Here is a 19,104-nt window from a genome sequence, read left to right on the forward strand (position 1 = left end):
CAGGACTTTCTCATACGCTATCTCTCTGTGCTCTAGCTACAGCCTTGGAACACTCCTTTATACGCAGGCCTTTAGTGGACAAATTGCCTATTGGTCAGGCTTTAATTATGAAAATCCCCCCTGGTCTGAGTGCACACTTCCACATTTCCTAACCCACTGACTGATTGACAGAGAAGCAAAGACTAACCATATTGTTAAATTAATCAAGAAGATTAATGTAACCACATTGCTCCTCCTGAATCCGAGGTTCAGGAGGAGCAATGTGGTTTTCGTCCTGGCCGTGGAACAGTGGACCAGCTTTATACCCTCCGCGGAGTCCTGGAGGGTACATGGGAGTTCGCCCAACCAGTCTACACATGTTTTGTGGATTTGGAAAAGGCGTTCGACCGTGTCCCTCGGGGGCTCATGTGGGGGGTGCTCCGAGAGTACGGGGTACCGGATTTCCTGATCGGGGCTGTCCGGTCCCTGTACGACCGGTGCCAGAGTTTGGTCCGCATTGCCGGTAGTAAGTCGAACTTGTTTCCGGTGAGGGTTGGACTCCGCCAGGGCTGCCCTATGTCACCGATTCTGTTCATTACCTATATGGACAGAATTTCTAGGCGCAGCCAGGGTGTTGAGGGGGTCCGGTTTGGTGACCTCAGGATCGGGTCGCTGCTTTTTGCGGATGATGTGGTCCTGTTGGCTTCATCGGGCCGTGACCTTCAGCTCTCACTGGAGCGGTTCGCAACCGAATGTGAAGCGGCTGGGATGCGAATCAGCACCTCCAAATCTGAGGCCATGGTAATCGACCGGAAAAGGGTGGAGTGCCATCTCCGGGTCGGGGAGGAGATCCTGAACCAAGCGGAGGAGTTCAAGTATCTCGGGGTCTTGTTCACGAGTGAGGGAAGAATGGAGCGCGAGGTCGACAGGCGGATCGGTGCGGCGTCCGCAGTGATGCGGGCTCTGCATCGGTCCGTCGTGGTGAAGAAGGAGCTGAGTCGAAAGGCGAAGCTCTCTATTTACCAGTCGATCTACGTTCCTACCCTCACCTATGGTCACGAACTATGGGTAGTGACCGAAACAACGAGATCGCGAATACAAGCGGCCGAAATGAGCTTTCTCCGTAGGGTGTCCGGGCTCTCCCTTAGAGATAGGGTGAGAAGCTCGGTCATCCGGGAGGGGCTCAGAGTAGAACCGCTGCTCCTCCGCGTCGAGAGGAGCCAGCTGAGGTGGCTCGGGCATCTGATTAGGATGCCTCCTGGACGCCTCCCTGGTGAGGTGTTCCGGGCACGTCCCACTGGGAAGAGGCCCCGGGGAAGACCCAGGACACGCTGGAGGGACTATGTCTCTCAGCTGGCCTGGGAACGCCTTGGGGTCCCCCAGGAAGAGCTGGCGGAAGTGGCCGGGGAGAGGGAAGTCTGGGCCTCCCTGCTTAGGTCGCTGCCCCCGCGACCCGATCCCCGGACAAGCGGCAGATGACGACGACGACGAGATTAATGTAACACATTGTATCTGCATGTGACAAGAAACTGTACATGGGTGTATAGGTCTACTGTAGCTATTACAGTAGCCTATATCCATATACTTATATTTGTGAAGGCAGCAATACGTCAAGTTTTCAAAATGAATATCAAAGAATATCAAAATGATGAGAACAATTCCAAAGTAAAAGCATGTTAAACTTATGCTTACAATACTTACATGATTTCATATCATCTGAGTAAAAAAGAAAAAAAAAAGAGAAATTACATTTCCAGACAGAGCCATTCATAGGAGTCATCCGTGATGTGAACTGGAGCCTGTAGATTCTCTGCCTCGGTTCAACAGGAGGGATGTTGAATGTCATGCTCACACCATGATGGCATAGTAAAAAAAAAAAAAAGCTGTAATCTCACATGGTGTGAGTGGAATGGACTGACTTTTATGATTCGGCCCAGAACTTGTTTTATGATGGGAGAGATGCCACCTGCATGTTGATAACACCTTGTAAAGAAGGTGGATGAGGAGAACCACAGAGCATAAAGAGCTATTTGTTGTTGCATGTTATTTGAAGCATGACATTTACCAGATTTGATTTCAGAAAAGGATTTCCTCTTTGTTTTTGATCAGCACTATTTAATCCATTCAGTAGACACATGCCACCAAAAACATCCCTTGAAAATTATGAGTGCTTTTTTCAGTTTGCATGCATTTTTTGACTCGAAATGTTGTGTTATTTTGTTTTGTTAATCCTATACTATTCACAAAGGTATATTTATACTGTAAAACAGTACATTGGATTTCATTAGTATCCACTTAACCAGTTAATCTTACTGTTTTTTGGCAGACAATCTTGAACACATGATGATCTGGGTGGTCTTATAGTCAAAATTTCTCACGTCTTCAAACATTCCTCTTTCAACGAGGGAGTGTGTCAAGGTGACCAGAGCACTTCGGTATGTTTCCTCTCTGGTCATGTCATTGAACAGTTTTTATTGAGTGAGTTACAGAATTAAGACTTGCACAAAAAACACGACAAAACGTTGTACTGTAGTACAAGAGCTAAGACGTGACAGCATGCTAACTTTGTTGTTCCACTACTTTCTCTCTTTCTCTCTGTCTCTCTCCCCCTATTTTGTCTCCCCCTCTCTCTTTTCCTTCTTCCCCCTCAGTGAGGTGCAGAAGGCCTGTCCTGCTATTCCTCCGCGTCCTCTGCAGGCAGCTACCAATGAAGCTCATCTCCTGTCCAGAGGAAACAAAGACAGGCTACATTCCCAGAGTTCAATTTGCTGTTACATAGCTGCTCTGTGAATTGGGGTTTGAGCTGCAGTCTGGAAGACCTGGGTGGCTGCAAAATCTGTGAGGAGGAATGAGCGGGGGTCTGACACACTCGCACGCACGCACGCATCCACGCACAAACACGCACGCGTGTGTAAGGACGCTTCCTAAAACAATAAAGGAGAGGATGCTGCTGATAATGATGATTTACAACCCTTATGTCTGATTAAAATATACTACCACTTCACTTGTGTGCTGAATTTTGGGTAGGAACCATTGCAGAGACTACGTTTCCTCACGGACATATTTCAACGTAGGTACTCAAATGTCATCAGCCTGTGCAATGCTGCTGCAACAACATTGTCTGTTGTGCCACTAACTTATTTCATTATTACATTATAACATTATATTAACGTAGCGTGTTACCACTATAACAAGACGTTTTATCGTTCTTTGCTGAACCGGTGCTAACGTCAGGAACTATTCACCAGGTTATAATAGCTCTGAAGCTAGTCTGCTATCTAGATTCCACATTAGCAGCAAGTGCATATTTTTTTCTGTTGGTCACAGACATCTCGTCTAGCCGTCCTCTGTACCAAGTGACAGGTAAGTACACTTACTCGTTTTCGCTTAACTTGCCCCCTAGTTACTGAGAAAAGAGAAAGTAGCAACAGTTGTAGGCTAAGAAAATTATGTGCACCGTCGTAAAAAAAAACCTTGCTCAGACCACCAGTCTTAGTATAATCCATATGTGTATCATCTCCCCGTACCGTTGTTTATTTTTTCATTTTAGAGACATAGTATCTTGCCAAAAAGGATGATAAAATACTCAGCATTGTATGTTTGTGTGTGATGTTTCCAGTTGTTTGAGATGGAGCTACAAGCGGTACTGATGGCCGCGGGCGGGGGGTCCCGCATGATGGACCTTACCTACAATACCCCTAAACCTCTTCTACCCGTTGGCAACAAGCCCCTCCTATGGTACCCCCTAAACCTGCTGGAGAGAGTGGGCTTTGAAGGTAACTCTCTCTCTCTCTCTCTCCCTCTCTCTCTCTCTCTCTCTCTCTCTCTACCTAAAAGTTTAGTTTGTTTGGCTGGAAGACTTTTACATTTATAAAGGGCCACATAGTACATAAAGTTAGGCTGAAGAATATTTGGTTACTAATCAGAGGCCATCCATTACTAATTCTCCATCCATTTCTAGTTAAAGCAGCCAGTCCCTGTTGTCTGTGAACACTGTTTTCTGTCCTGTGATTGTGTGCTCTCAGTGTTTCCCACAGATTAGAAATCTAGTTGTGGTGGGGGGTTGTCAGACCGGGGGGGGGCGGGATCGTAATAATTCCTTCGTTAATAATTCGTTACACAATTTGTTAATAATTTGTTACATTAAATATTAATCCTAAATGATTCACACCTTCACAAAATTAACAACAACTAACATATAATTTCTGCATTATGCATGTAGCAACGTGCTAAACAACTATTTAACTGGTCGGCTCCATGACGCCAGGTTAGTAGCTAGCTCCTGAGACTTCTCACCAAAAGAACGGAGGAGAACCTTCCAGTAAGGTACCTAGCGAAAAGTAGCCTCAACTTTCCTCGACTTTTAGCTACGCCACTAACGCTGAAGGCTCGCTGATATAGCTGTCGGTCTTACTAGAACGGCGTATGTATGCATTGTTGCCAACGTGTGCTGACGTTGTGACTGTGTGCATATGTGAGAAAGACGCATGAGTGACCGAGAGACGGAGGGAAAGCAGGGGAAAGGAAATGCAGCTGAACGAATACGCTGCGTGTTTTAACCTAAATAGCGATAAAAAAAATGTTTTACGAAACGCAATATGTGGCGGCCGGTGTTGATTCTGTGGCGCACCGCCACAAATTAGTCCATGTTTTGGAAACACTGGCTCTATAACCTGGAGTATGAGTGGACAAGTCAAACTGATATTGTACACTTAAGAGAAAGAAATAGGAGACATTTTCTTGGACTCAATTGACTGAAGTTGATGCCAACCTTGGATTCAGGCTGTAAGGAACAAGGGTACCATGTAATGAGGTTCATGCTGTTACAGAGTGCTGCTCCAGACCGAGCTGAAATGTAAGGCCGTGTATGAGCTCTATGTCTCTCTCTGTGTCTCTTTGTATCTCTCTTTGTCTCTGTGTCTGTGTCTCTTTGTATCTTTCTCTCTCTGTGTCTATGTGTGTTTGTCTCTCCCTCTCTTTCTTTCTCTCTCTCTCTCTCTCTCTCTCTCTCTCTCTCTCTCTCTCTCTCTCTCTCTCTCTCTGACTCTAAAGGGTCTATGCATGGCATCATGTTTTTGACTGATGTTGAAAGTACTTTGAGCCTCAATAGCCTTGGATCATATTAGCAAATAACATTAATACCTGGCACTGCAGTTAGTGCAGTACACAAACCAACCATGGAGAGACTCTCAAAACACTAAAGTCTGTGCGCCTCAAACACAAGCGATCGTCCGTCCAGTTTCCCTGTCCCGATCCGAGCTGTCTGCTCGTTCTCTGATGCAGAGGTCATCGTCATCACAACCAAGGAGGTCCACAAGATGATCAGCACAGACCCCAAGATGAAGCTGGACGTGAAGATGAAGCTGGACGTGGTGTGCATCCCGGAGGACGCTGACATGGGCACGGCCGACGCCCTCAGACACATCCAGCAGAAGGTCAAGGTATGTGCCCGACTGGTCGATGCAGTCGGTAACCAACCAAGTAGCCTTACTTAGTCAGTTAGCCTCCTCCCAGTGAAATGGCTTCTATTCGGACAGTAATAAAGAGTTTGTCTTTTTACCAGGTGCTGTGTGTGTGTGTGTGTGTGTGCGCTCTTGTTTGCACATGTCAGTGTAGATGTCAGTGGGAACAGTTGGTGTGTGAGGGAGGCCTGTGCTCCACCTGAGCCCAGCAGTGAGGCGGGGGTCACTGGGGAGGTAGAGGGGGGGTTGGGGAGGCTGCAGATCCTGTGTGCCGCTGGGCAACCAGTGATCCGTGTGTTCCTGGCCTGGGCCTCCACCTAGAAGCATGGAGAAGTGCTTCATTTCACCTGCGGAAAACCTCAACCCCCTCCCCCCCCAACACACACACACACATGCACACACACCCCTCCCCGGTCTCCTCTAGATCCACTCCTCCCCTCGCTTCTTCTCATTCTCCAAACAAATAATGACATGGTACAGCTAGACTCCTGCTGTCCGGGTTAGAGACCGTATCATTAAGACTCAACCTGCAGCACAGACATGCGCACACACACACACACACACACACACACACACACACACACACACACACACACACACAAGACTGAGACACTGAGAGACAGACTGAGAGAGAGACTTACAGAGAGAGAGAGAGGCTGAGTGAGTGAGTGAGTGAGTGAGAGACAGACAGACAAGCAGAGAGGGCCAGCTCCAGCATGCTCACAGTATAGTGTTATCTTCTCTAATGTAACTTAATGGTAGACTAGATTAAAGCAGAGTTGCAATGCCCCCAAGGCGCACACACACACATACAGTCACACAGTAACACGCATGCACATAAGTGGAGTGATGAGAGATGAGGCCAGGCAATGGGGCACCAAATCCCCACATAGGGGGATCTCTCTCTCTCTCTCTCTCTCTCTCTCTCTCTCTCTCTCTCTCTCTCTCTCTCTCTCTCTCACAAACACGCACACTCTGCTGCTCTGACATCTCCTCACTAACACAGGACTGTGGAAACAGATGGGTGTTTCTGTTCTATTACAGTAATGACAAGGAGTGCCATTTAGCAGTAAGCTGTCTATTGAAAGATGTGCGGTAAGCATTAATCCCCAAATTGACTGTCGATGGTGATCTTGGCTGGCATCTCACCCATAAGATAAGGGGCGCATCTGGCGTGCGTCTCTTCAAACAACGAGGCCTCGTTTTTACGAGCACGTTTCACTTGGTTTTAGTTTGCGGAAGGATTAAGCCAAATTGACTCCTCCAAACTGCCTCTAAATTGGGTAGACAACGAAGGGTTGTCGCATCATCTGACGACCATTGAAAGGCTTCCTCAGTGTCTCTCATCGAAAAGACGACAAGTACCAGCACAGGCTTTGCTGCTGCATTCTGGGCCGTTAAGATCAAGCATCCAGGGCCATTGTTCTTGGGGTGTGTGTGTGTCCCACAGCTGTGTGTGTGTGTGTGGACACAGGAGACGTGAGGGAGGGAGGGAGGCGGAGGGGTCAGGAGTTCTTCTTCTGCTCCCCACTCAGCTCCTTCCTGCCAGTGCGTCTCTCCTCCCCTGGCAGAGCTCTCACAGACAGCCTGCCCGGCAAGTTGAAGGCTCTCGAACCCGAGCGGGGACATGGATTGAAATGTACCAGATGGATCGCACGTGGAGGATGACACGTTGGAAGTGTTTTTGCAAATTCGAAAAGTAGTGAATGGGCGTTGATGTGAATGTGTTTCGACCAAACGGCCACGCTGTGAAGACGTGGTCTTATGTACAGGGTGATGTCGGCCTGTCTCCCCTGTGGGGGGGAACGACGACACACATGCAATCTGAGTGAAACCCTAGATGGAGGGTTGTCATTGGAATGTCTCACTACTGACAGCCTTCAGCAACTTAACAGTGCAACTGGGGGTGTCTGATTGCTGAGCTCCGCTCTACATTTGTCTCTCCTCCCCCCCCCCCCCCCCCCCCCCCCCCCTGCATCCAGGGTGGTCTCACCTGGCAGTGAGCAGGCCCAGCCAGTGTGTGGGTGGCCCTGACCTAAACAGCAGAGATCAGGCCTGCTGACAGGCCAGCAGCCTAGCCCTGATCAGATGATCCCACAGCTGATACCATTCCACTGTCACAGAAGACACCCAGAGCCCATGCCATGCCTAGCCCTCTGCCTAACTCTGCCCAACTCCGTGTCCCTGTGCTTCCACAGGTAGCTTCTAATAAACGGCCTCCACCCACATCCTCCACCCATAGCCTCTACCAGCACTCACCACCCACAACCTCTAAACACCACCTCCACCCATAGGTTTTACCCACATCCTCCACCCATAGCCTCTACCAGCACTCACCACCCACAACCTCTAAACACCACCTCCACCCATAGGTTTTACCCACAACCTCCACCCATAGCCTCTACCCACAACCTCTACCCACAACCTCCACCCATAGCCTCTACCCACAACCTCTACCCACAACCTCTACCCACCACCTTCAGGTTATCGCCTGTGGTGAAAGTATCTATGTCTTACGGCAACACCAAGTCTCCAGGCCACTTTTGGTTCAGTCTGGAAATAGCCATTAGAGTCTGACAGGATCGTTTTCCCCTGACATTGTGACTGGGGGCTAATGGGGCCAGCTTATCCAGCTTGTTGACAGCACACATCAGTGTATAGCCAGATGGACCCACTGGTACAGTATTAGCTAATCGCTACACATGGTAGTTAAGATGAAGAAGATAAATGCTGCTCTATTTTTTTTGTGGGATGTGTAAGAGATACTGTATCTGGGAAGAGAAAAAACGACCTTTGCAGTCAGTTGCTTGACATACACTCAAGTGGTCTATTTGGTGAATAGGCATAGATTTGCGGTTTAAATAACGCATAGATGGATGCTGGGGTCTTTCATGGAGAAATGAAACTCGACCCCCAACCCTCTAATGTTTGTACCAGCATTTAAACCTGACTCTCTATTAGTAATGCTTATACAGTGTCAGACAATAAGCGAGTGAGAGAAAGGAATGGGGCGGGGGGGAGGGGGGGGGGTGGGGGTGGTGGGTTGCAAAGAGGTTCTATGGGGGTTGATGGGGCCCTCTAGTTCAGTGTTATCTGTTGACCATGTGTGCTGCCTGCCTGTTATGCTACGCTGTGCGCTGCGTGCAGAACCGAAAGCCACGGCCTACTAGTGACGACCAACAGGCAGACCGGGCAGCTAGGAGGCAAATTAGGTAAACAGGCATGTAGGCCGGTCAGGGTTGAGCTCTCCTCTCCTGTCCTCTTCTCTCCTCCACTCCTTTCCTCCCCTCCACTCCTCTCCTCTCTCCAGGCCTCCCCAATGAGGCGTGTAGCTTTATAGAGCCATGCACGCTGGAACGGGGGCCCCCCTCTCCCCAGCCTTCGGCTCCTCTGTTTATTTATCCACAGGCCTGGAGATGGGCACAGCAGATGGGGAGCAGACAGCTCAAACAGAAACAATGGCGAAGGCTGTGAGGACTCATGGAGTCCAGGACCAGCCCCTAGGCTTCTCTCTGCGTGGCCCCTCCAGGCCTGTGGTGTGGCTAGGCTAGGCTAAGCTAAGCTAACAGTGGACAGGAGACAGGAATGCTCGATATTTATAATCAAGGAGGTTCACCACAAACCTTCTGCAAACGTCTCGCTCTCTCTCTCCCCCTGGCCCCCCTTCTAAACCGCGGCTGTCGTTAGGGGTAACGCTGCCAGGCACTTCACGCGCTGACGGTTCTTTATGGTGCGTCCTCGCCCCCGTGTGTTCGGGCCCGTGCGCACGCCACCGCCGCCGTCCAGATGCGCCCAGGCCCAGAAGGCCTGGCTGCTCGGAGCGGAACGTAAACGTCCAGCGGAATAAACTAGCGTGGCGTTGCGAGGGGAGAGTGTGAGGTATGTTCTTGTTGTGTGTGGTCATGGGGTGACCGAAGGCTTGTTTGGATTCTCTGGATGGGTGGTTTTACGTTAGGATAAATATGTTCTAGTCACAGATGTAGACGGCAACAGAGCCGAATGTCTTCTGATAAACAAACAGAACTGGTACAGTTAGACGGTCACTGGGGTTCACCAGTTCAGCTCAGACGACTGTTTTCAGTAGAATTATGATTAGAATATTGAATATTATAAGTCTGGAGTGTTTAGGCGAATGGTGATTCAACTTCCTGGATATCAGTCGATCCCCGTGTGTGTGTGTGTGTCTCCCCCCAGACAGACATCTTGGTGGTGAGCTGTGACCTCATCACGGACGCGGCGCTCCACGAGGTGGTGGACCTGTTCCGGGCCCACAACGCCACGCTGGCCATGCTGATGAGCAAGGCCCACGAGTTCACCGAGACCGTGCCGGGGCAGAAGGGCAAGAAGAAAACAGGTACGCCTTCAGACGTCCCCTCCACCCCCCCGACCGGGGGGCTGAAAGCCTCAGTCTCTGAGGGCCTCAGTCTCTGAGGGCGGAGCCTCAGTCTCTGAGGGCTGAGAGCCTCAGTCTCTGAGGGCCTCAGTCTCTGAGGGCGGAGCCTCAGTCTCTGAGGGCTGAGAGCCTCAGTCTCTGAGGGCCTCAGTCTCTGAGGGCGGAGCCTCAGTCTCTGAGGGCTGAGAGCCTCAGTCTCTGAGGGCGGAGCCTCAGTCTCTGAGGGCTGAGAGCCTCAGTCTCTGAGGGCGGAGCCTCAGTCTCTGAGGGCTGAGAGCCTCAGTCTCTGAGGGCGGAGCCTCAGTCTCTGAGGGCTGAGAGCCTCAGTCTCTGAGGGCGGAGCCTCAGTCTCTGAGGGCTGAGAGCCTCAGTCTCTGAGGGCTGAGAGCCTCAGTATCTGAGGGCTGAGAGCCTCAGTATCTGAGGGCTGAGCCATGCCGGGTTAGAAGCTCTGTAGATGCATGGGTCATGCACGCTAAAGGTCATGGGTTCAAACAGCCCCCCCCCCCTGTACCCAGAATTGAGCTTCATTCAATGAATACGTTCATTTAATGAACATGTTAAGTAAGATTTGACGGGCTCAATCTTGAAATGGCGTTACGTGTGACACATCCACTGCATGTGGTGCATGATGGTCATCAGACTCTCATGGTGTTGGCTCAGATGATGTCTAATGTTCCAAACTGCTGCTGTGTGTGTGTTTCTGCATGTGTGTGTGTGTCTGCGTGTGTGTGTGTGCCCCAGGTGAGCAGAGGGACTTTGTGGGCGTGGACGGCACGGGGAAGCGCCTCCTTTTCCTGGCCAATGAGGCGGACCTGGAGGAGGGGCTAACCGTCAGGAAGTCCATTATGAGGAAGTGAGTTTTCCTGCCAGTCAACCAGTGTGTGTGTGGCTCCTCCGCGCATGCTGTGTCACCACACGGCATGGTAGCACAACCAGAGTCAGATCCCCTCCCTAGCCTTTCTCATGTCCTGTCACATTCTCTACCTCCTCCTCAGTTCCTCTTCTCTCCAGCACCTCCTCCTGCCTCCATCCCTTCTAGGCCACGCCTCCTGCTCCAGCTTAGTAACTGGCTGCTGTGGCGGCACCCACCCTCTTCTCCCCCTTTCTTTTCTCTTTCGCCTCCCTCTCTTTTTCCCTTTCTCGCGTCCATAAAGAGTTGTTTTTTCAAGAGGCTTTGGGTTAAGGTGGGTGGTTGTGTGTGTGTGTGTGTGAACTCCACTAGGCGCCTGCACACACTTGTTGGTCTAAGCTTCCTAATCCCCTATGTCATCACTACTATGTGTCTTAGATTGGGTTGTGTTGTTCGGCCAGGACAAAGCAGAGCTTGGTGAAGATCTGGCTCCTGGGGATTTGGAGTCCGTCCCCTTCTTTTGTTCCTTACTTACTCTGGTTTGAGGTTCTACTCCGGAGTCCTTGGTTCTGGCCTGCGGGTCCCGCCTCTGGTTCTGGTCTGTCTCTCCAGTCTGTTCAGTCCTGACTGATTCTGGGCTTATCTCGAAGCCTAACTTTCTTCCTAGTCCTTAGTCCTCTAACCTAAACATTAGTCCTGGTCCTGGGACTGTACCTTAGTCTTGGTCCTAGTCCTCAGTCCTGTACCCTAGTCCTCAGTCCTGTACCCTAGGCCTGGACCTGGTCCTGTACCCTAGGCCTGGTCCTGTACCCTAGGCCTGGTCCTGTACCCTAGGCCTGGACCTGGTCCTGTACTCTAGGCCTGGACCTGGTCCTGTACCCTAGGCCTGGTCCTGTACCCAAGGCCTGGTCATGTACCCTAGGCCTGGTCCTGGTCCTGTACCCTAGGCCTGGTCCTGTACCCTAGGCCTGGTCCTGGGCCTGGGGCTGTGGGTCGTGTTGTGTGGGAGCGGGTGTTTTGGGAGCTCGTAAATACTTCAGGGAGCCAGAGCCACTGTAAATCCTGCCCAATAAGAGAGAGGCCGCTGCAGCTGCCAGCACGCTTCCCTGCAAGAGGAAATCGTCCCCACACACACGCTAGCGTGTACACGTTCAGACACACACACCCCGGGAAGTGTACACACACACACACACACACACACACACCCTCCTAGGATGTCACACACTATCGAGGCAACACACTCAAGCTGAGCTTACACTTTAAGACTTTTATATAGGCCACATATGACCATTTACACACATTCATACAAGACAGGCACCATTTTATCCACACATAAATGCTCAAACATGTCCAACCTCAAGATAACAGGCCTCGTGGTTTTTGACCTGGGAGAACAGGGCTCAAACAAGTGCTTTCGAATACTTTCAGCGTCTAAGCTTAAATGCTTACAATGTGAAGTATGCGTGGCTTTGCCCTATTGAGAGATGGGGGTGGGGGGGTGGGGTGGTGGAATGAGTTTGTCTCCCTTGTGATACCTCCAAGCTGGGTCAGTTCAACCCAAAGCCTCAACACCATTGCCATTTATTTCAGCACAGAAGTCAAAGGTCTCCGTTTCAAGGCTGTTCACCTCCACCCCCCCACAAGCCCCTCACACACACACACACACACACACTGTCCCATTAACCTTGTTTTTCCCCTCAGCTCTAGGAAGTTTGAGCAGGGTGTTAGTTGTCTGAGAGTCTGCGTACAGCCCAGCTCCAGTCTCTGGCCTGTTTGTCTAAGCTGTCTCTGTCTCCTGGGTCCTGTCTGCACTGGTATTTAGACAGACATGGACAGGCTGATGTATGGAGAGGGAATGTAGCCACACATACTCCTGGCCTGGCCTGGCCTGATGTCCTACCCTAATGTAACCTGCCTGTTGACTTGACCCTCAGTTGTGGTTTGGTCTTTGGCTTCGCCCTGCTCTGGACGGGGTCTCCGATGACCTGTCTGGTCTGGATCTCAAATGCATTTTCAGAAGGGAATCTCTATGGATCTGGCTTGGTCTGCCTCTCCCTGCAGGTGCCCCCCCCCCCGATGTTGAGTCTTGACTGTGTGGTCCATCTCCTACTGTAGCTCTGAGTTCCTCCCAGGCCAGAGGGCTCCCCCTCTCCCTCTCCCACCCCCCTCCACCTCCCACATGCCGGCCTGCGGAGGCTGGAAACAGGCTGACCTGGGATCTGAGCTGACCTGACAGTTGATTCCATACTGTGAAGACTCCTGCAGATTCCTGGACATTCCTTTACAATGCGGCTCTGCTTTTCCCTCCCTAGCAGAGGGAAGGCCAACACTTGGCATTCTTGACACAGGAAGTTACTCAAATAGGAGCTTTTCTCCTCTCACAAAATTCTGTTTTCGCAAACGATGTTTCTTGGAAGCTAAAAAGTTGGCCGGCAGTTTATTTTGACAAGCTCCAACTGGGATCAATAGTCCATCAGCAGCAGCTCATTTACAATGGCACAACACGGTCAGAATATAGGGTAGATATACACTCAAGTCCTACACATACCCCACACTGTGGCAGCACAGTCGTTCCAGCCCACCGGGCCACATGGTTCATTTAAACCTGGTGTGTTTTAAGAGGGTTAACAGTACTGGTACCACAAGCAGTCTTGTCCCACATGCCTCATGAAACCCACCCCTCCTGCATTCCTCTCCCTGAATAGCAGCAGCCTATTGTGAGGCGACAGGTGGAGGATGGAGCTTGAACTGTTGGTTCCCAAACCCCCAAGTCGGAACCTCCTTCACCCTCGGTGTTTGACGCTGTGCTCCGACGAGAGAGGGGTTACCAAGACACGGGTTCTAATGGGGACAGCGACCCAGGGTAGCTGGCTGTGTACTTTGGACTGGGCCTGTGTTGTTGACACAGACTAGCTCCTGGAGGGTAGTTAGCACCATCCGCAAACACACACAAACACACGCTCTGTCGTCTTGTATGAGGTAGTAATCAGTATGACCTCAGACAGCGGGGCTGTGGAATGTGCCTGTTTTAGGGGCTGCTAGCCAGCGTAGCATGCTGAGGTTTTTAGTAGCAAGTCATTAAGCTGTTGGTGAGTCACACTTGCCGGAGGACTTTTCCAAATTCTTGTTTCCCTTGTCAGTGTGAACTACAGCAGAGACAGCAACCGGATTCCAGAACATGTAACTGTTTGGGAAATGTAAAGGCTTAGGGTCAGACAGTTGTGTGTGTGTGTGGTGGCCAAGATGAATTCATGTGCTTTTGTGGGAAGATCTCCTATTCCAATTGCTGTCTGTTGTATATTAGATTTCAGACTGGCCTATTCTGTGAGGGGAAATGCCCCCTGTTCATGTCTAGACTATGTTGTCTAGAGTAGTGTCTAGCGAGTATACTCTACCAAAGTATAGTTAGGCTTCGATTTGGGCCTACCAGGAAGACAGGCCCTGGCCCACTTCTGCGTGTGTTTACACATGGGTGTCCCACCCCATAAACAGCACCTGTTCTCCTCTCTCACACACACACATATTCACCAAACATACACCCGTAAGCACGCTGCTACTCAAGAGGATATGACAACATGTTAGCTCTTGCATGGAGGAGCACATTGGAACCACATGTGTGTGTGTGTGTGTGTGTGTGTGTGTGTGTGGGAGCGGGATGTTCTAGAACAGGCCTGCCTCCATGCCTTCATCTGGTGAATCCAACATATGGTCCCTCTGTGCTGTTTAATGGAAGCACTCAAAAGTTGTCATAATTTACCTCTGCTTTGTTTACCCGCATGTCCGCACCCTTACCATGCCATACCCCCCCCCCCCCCCCCCCCCCACACACACACACACCATGACACACCATGATTTACACCCCTTGCATCTGGATACCCCATCTGTAAGACCAAACACTCTTGACTCATTTTCAATGTTTCAAATCGTACTCTTCACCCAAGCACGGCGCACGGACAGGAAGGAGAGTAGGAGAAGGGAGAAGGGATGGAGGGGGAGTAGGAAAGAAAGGAGGACGAGGGAGGATGGATGCTGATGAATGGAGGGAGAAGGTGAACTCAAAGGAAAACACTGTACCCATAGAGGTTTCTATGGAGACGGGTTTCCTTCTGGTCTTGATTTATAAACACCTTTTCATCCGCATCAACCTGTCACCAGCTAGGCTATGTTAAGCAGGCCAGACCAGACCACCGCAGGCCAGAGCAGAGCAGGTCATTAGAGCAGTGATTCACTGCTGGGATCATGGTGGGGAGGCTAGACTGTCAGGGCGTGTCGCTCACCGGAGCCCTCAGCTCTGTCTGAGAGGCTGTTAATAGACTCACCTGGACCAAACATGAGTTGGGTCCACATAAACACCTACACACACGCCCCCCCCCCTCCCCTTCCTACGGACACACCTACACACAACCCCCCTACACACACACTTCTCAGTCTGCTTCTGTCTTTTCTCCTGGTCTCCTTCCTCTCCTCCCCTGGCACTAGCAGGTAGTAAACCTTCTGGGAGGTCCAGCCAGCCGTCTGATTGGTCAGACTGGCCCCGCCATGGGTCGCCATGGCAGCAGCTCCTCTCGGGCTGTTGGCTGCAGGCTTGAGAGAATGGGCCTGGCCGGATGGTACGGTGGCTGGTAGTGGACAAAACACAGATGTCACCAGGACATCTCTTGAAGTTTATATCAGCAAACAGTTCAAAACATTCAGACTGTTTAACATCGTTCAATTAGGAGACAATTTATAAAGATGGAATTATTTCCTCCTTCCTTTTACATCTCCTCTTTCTCCACCTCTCGCTCCCTCTTCATCCATATGTAACTCTCTGTCTCTCTCTGTCTCCGTCTTGTTCTCCCTCTGCTCTCCAGACATCCCAGGATGCATATTAAAACAGGTCTGGTCGACGCCCACCTGTATTGCCTGAAGAAATCAGTGGTGGAATTCCTGGTTGACAACAAGTAAGTCAGCCGTCGATATCCCCAAAGATGTCTTGCCGCAAACACCACCATAATATGCCCAGCACTTCCACCTGAGTTGTTCTACTACAGTACGTACGTCATAGCCATGTGTAGTAGCAGTCCATATTCGTTTCGTGTTTAAGCTTGTGCGTGTGTGTCCTTACGTGTGTGTGTGTGTGGTGTGTTTAGTCAGCCAGGTATTCTAGCTAGGTGTTAATTTGTTTTACTATGTGTCACTGTAGCAGTTTATTAGCCCTTTAGCCACCTCTGAGAGTAAGAGCCAGCCAATCACCTCAGCTCTACAACACACTTTCTGCCACAACTTTCTGTTTACTTCCTGTGCTTTAATCAGAAGTTTTGGTCATTTGCTAAACCCGACCTAACCAGAGAGGGCTCAAATGGGAAAGAGGACATAGTAATTGCACCCCCCTCCCACCACTCCTGTCCCCCCCTCCCACCCTCCCCCCCCCCTCCCACCCTCCCACCCCCCCTCCCACCCTCCCGTCCCCCCCTCCCACCCTCCTGTCCCCCCCCTCCCACCCTCCTCTCCCCCCCTCCCACCCTCCTCTCCCCCCCCTCCCACCCTCCTGTCCCCCCCTCCCACCTTCCTGTCCCCCCCTCCCACCCTCCTGTCCCCCCCTCCCACCCTCCTGTCCCCCCCTCCCACCCTCCTCTTCCTCTACCTCCTGGTCCCCCCCTCTGCGCCCCGCCCTGCTCTCGGCCCCAGGCCCCTTTGTGCTGGTTCAAACTGGCATTGGGAGGCGTCCCCACAGCTCCTTTAAGTGGTGGTGGAAATAAGCGCAGGTGTCATGAACATGGGTTCCCTCTTCTTCTCTTTCCTTCCAGCGTTCCCTCCACTCCTCCTGTCCTCACCCCTGCCCTCGTCCCCTGATCCCCACGTCCTCTCCTCAACACTAATCTCCTCTCTTCTCCTCCTCCCGTGTTGCGTGCCATTTAAATTCACAGTCCTCTTCCTGATATAAATATCATTTCGACAAATCTGCTCAAACTTCTCGTCTGTCCTCCCCTCCACCTTCTCTTAAAATCCTTATCCTGCCTCCCTCCTTACCTCTCTCTCTTTCTACCTTCACACGTCACTCTCTCTCTCCCTCTCTTTCTTGATGCGCTTCTACCATGGTTCACTCAAGGAGAAAAATGGACAGAGTAACTGTTGTTTCTTTCCCCTCTGCATTCAGATGGAAATCTTAATCTCTTTTTAAAAAACAAGGGAGTGAGAGGAGAGGGAGAGGAGTGGGAGAGATTGAGAGAGAGTGGGAGAGAGTGAGAGAGTGAGAGTGAGAGAGAGAGAGAGAGTGAGGAGAGAGAGGAGAGAGAGAGAGAGAGAGAGAGAGAGAGAGAGAGAGAGAGAGAGAGAGAGAGAGAGAGAGAGAGAGAGAGAGAGGCCTACAGAGGGTATAAAAACCTGCATGGCCATCCATTCAGTCTGAGAGGAAACCAGGAACTGGTGCTCTCGTTATTTTCTCTTTCTCACTAATCACTGCCTCTCTGTCTCTCCCCCTCGCTCTTTTCACCATCAATCCCCATCTCTCTCGGTATAATTGATGTGGCTTGTAAAATGTGTAAACCCCCCACACACACACACACATCACCTGTTTCACCCGTTCTTGCCCCTACCCCCTGACCTCATCCGCCTGCCAGTTTACTGCTGACGCCATCATTAGTGGGTGACGTCCCTCTCCCCAGGTCCATCTCCTCCATCCGGGGCGAGCTGGTCCCATACCTGGTGAGGAAGCAGTTCTCCAGGGCCAGCAGCTGTCCCAAGGACAAGGAGGACCCGGACCAGGATGTGAACAGGAAGGACGGCAACTCCAGCCTGGGTGAGACCGAAGGACCCTCACATTGAAGCCTAGTCCTAGTCTAAACACACCCTGGGGAGCTGACGCTATGAGGCCCATCTGCGTCTAGACTGGAAATAAACCAGATCTTTACCGATCTGCTCTCGATTGCTCTTGTCTGGCACCATGTAACCAAACCCGAGCGCCTCCCCCCCAAAAAGATCAACCCCCCGCCCCCCTTCTAGAACACTGTAAGTCAGTAGGAGGTAGCGGCACTAGCTAGCTCCTGGTGATGGAGCCTGTGTTCCTCGTCCTCCAGAGATCCTGCGCACGGCGCCCCGTGGACGAGCCCCTCCTGCAGCTGGCCCGCGAGCGCTCCTGCTGGAACGATCACCGCGGCGACATGAGCCCCGCCTACCACGGCGGCCGGCTGCGCTGCTACGTGCACGTCATGGAGGGCGAGGGCAATGTGCTACCAGCGTCAACACGCTGGCGACCTACATCGAGGCCAACCGCCTGGTGAGGGGCCGGCTTCTCACACGAGGCGACAGTTTCCTGGTTCCGTGGCCCAGGTCGTTTTGGTAGAGACGTTCAGTCGTGGCCCGTATGGTCGAGGCTCTGAGCCGCCCAGTAGTGTATCAGCAGCTGTGTAAAGGCCGTGTCCTCTCCCTCCTCAGGCCCCTAAGCTGTGTGAGGAGCCTGCTGTCCATCCGACTGCTGTGGTCTCTGAGAGATGTCAGGTGAGGGGACCAGGACGGTCCAATAGAATAGACCCTCCCTCCGCTCCAGCTACAAACCAGCTAAATGAGACACGCACATTTTAAATGCAGCTTTATTCATTGCTGCGTGTGTGTGTGCGTACCTGTGTGTGTGCGTGCCTGTGTGTGTGCGTGCCTGTGTGTGTGCGTACCTGTGTGTGCGTACCTGTGTGTGTGCGTACCTGTGTGTGTGCGTACCTGTGTGTGTGCGTGCCTGTGTGTGTGCGTGCCTGTGTGTGTGCGTACCTGTGTGTGCGTACCTGTGTGTGTGCGTACCTGTGTGTGTGCGTACCTGTGTGTGTGCGTGCCTGTGTGTGTGCGTGCCTGTGTGTGTGCGTACCTGTGTGTGTGCGTACCTGTGTTTTGCGTACCAGGTGGGAGCGGACAGCATCATCGGAGCGTCCTGCCAGCTGGCAGACAAGACGTCCATCAAGAGGTCCACCCTGGGTGCCTCCACCACCGTCAGAGAGAAGGTCAAGGTCACCAGCTCCATCATCATGCACGGGGTCACCATCGAGGAAGGGTGAGACCCTGCAGCACTCGTCTGCCCCGACACTCCAAAGGGTGAAGCCTATGGGCTACATTGTGCCACACAAGAAGAATGGAGAGTGGATAGTCAAGTAGTCTTATGGAAATTCATTATTTTCAGCTTAGATGTTAGAGAGCCCATACTCTTTAGGGTTGATACCATTTGGGTAGGATTAATGATGAATGGATGAGCTGCCACACATAGTTGAAGAAGTATTGTGTCTTGTTTTAGTTTGGGCTAGGTTGTATGCATAACTAGGTTATATGCATAACATAGCTCAACATGTACTCACTGTCCAGATGATGCCCCCTGGGAGTTGGACTGGGTGATATACTTGAGCTTAGTTTGGCAACTGGATATTGATAAATGCCACTGTGAGTGAGAGAATGTG

The 19,104-nt window shown here is 51.3% G+C and overlaps 1 protein-coding gene across 1 annotated transcript; it reads left to right on the forward strand.

Annotated features, from left to right (window-relative positions):
• The first annotated feature begins 3,023 nt into the window (after window positions 1–3,023).
• Window positions 3,024–18,748, forward strand: eif2b3 (eukaryotic translation initiation factor 2B, subunit 3 gamma). The gene is made up of 10 exons (XM_047014336.1): window positions 3,024–3,342; window positions 3,599–3,755; window positions 5,263–5,420; window positions 9,636–9,795; window positions 10,579–10,690; window positions 15,541–15,630; window positions 17,335–17,468; window positions 17,746–17,945; window positions 18,104–18,166; window positions 18,559–18,748. Exons 2-10 carry the CDS (start codon window positions 3,608–3,610, stop codon window positions 18,709–18,711), a joined length of 1,218 nt encoding a protein of 405 aa, XP_046870292.1. The 5' UTR covers window positions 3,024–3,342; window positions 3,599–3,607; the 3' UTR covers window positions 18,712–18,748.
• Window positions 18,749–19,104: the final 356 nt, after the last annotated feature.

The sequence above is a fragment of the Hypomesus transpacificus genome, unplaced genomic scaffold (genome assembly GCF_021917145.1).
Source record: "Hypomesus transpacificus isolate Combined female unplaced genomic scaffold, fHypTra1 scaffold_236, whole genome shotgun sequence".
Lineage (NCBI taxonomy): Eukaryota > Metazoa > Chordata > Actinopteri > Osmeriformes > Osmeridae > Hypomesus > Hypomesus transpacificus.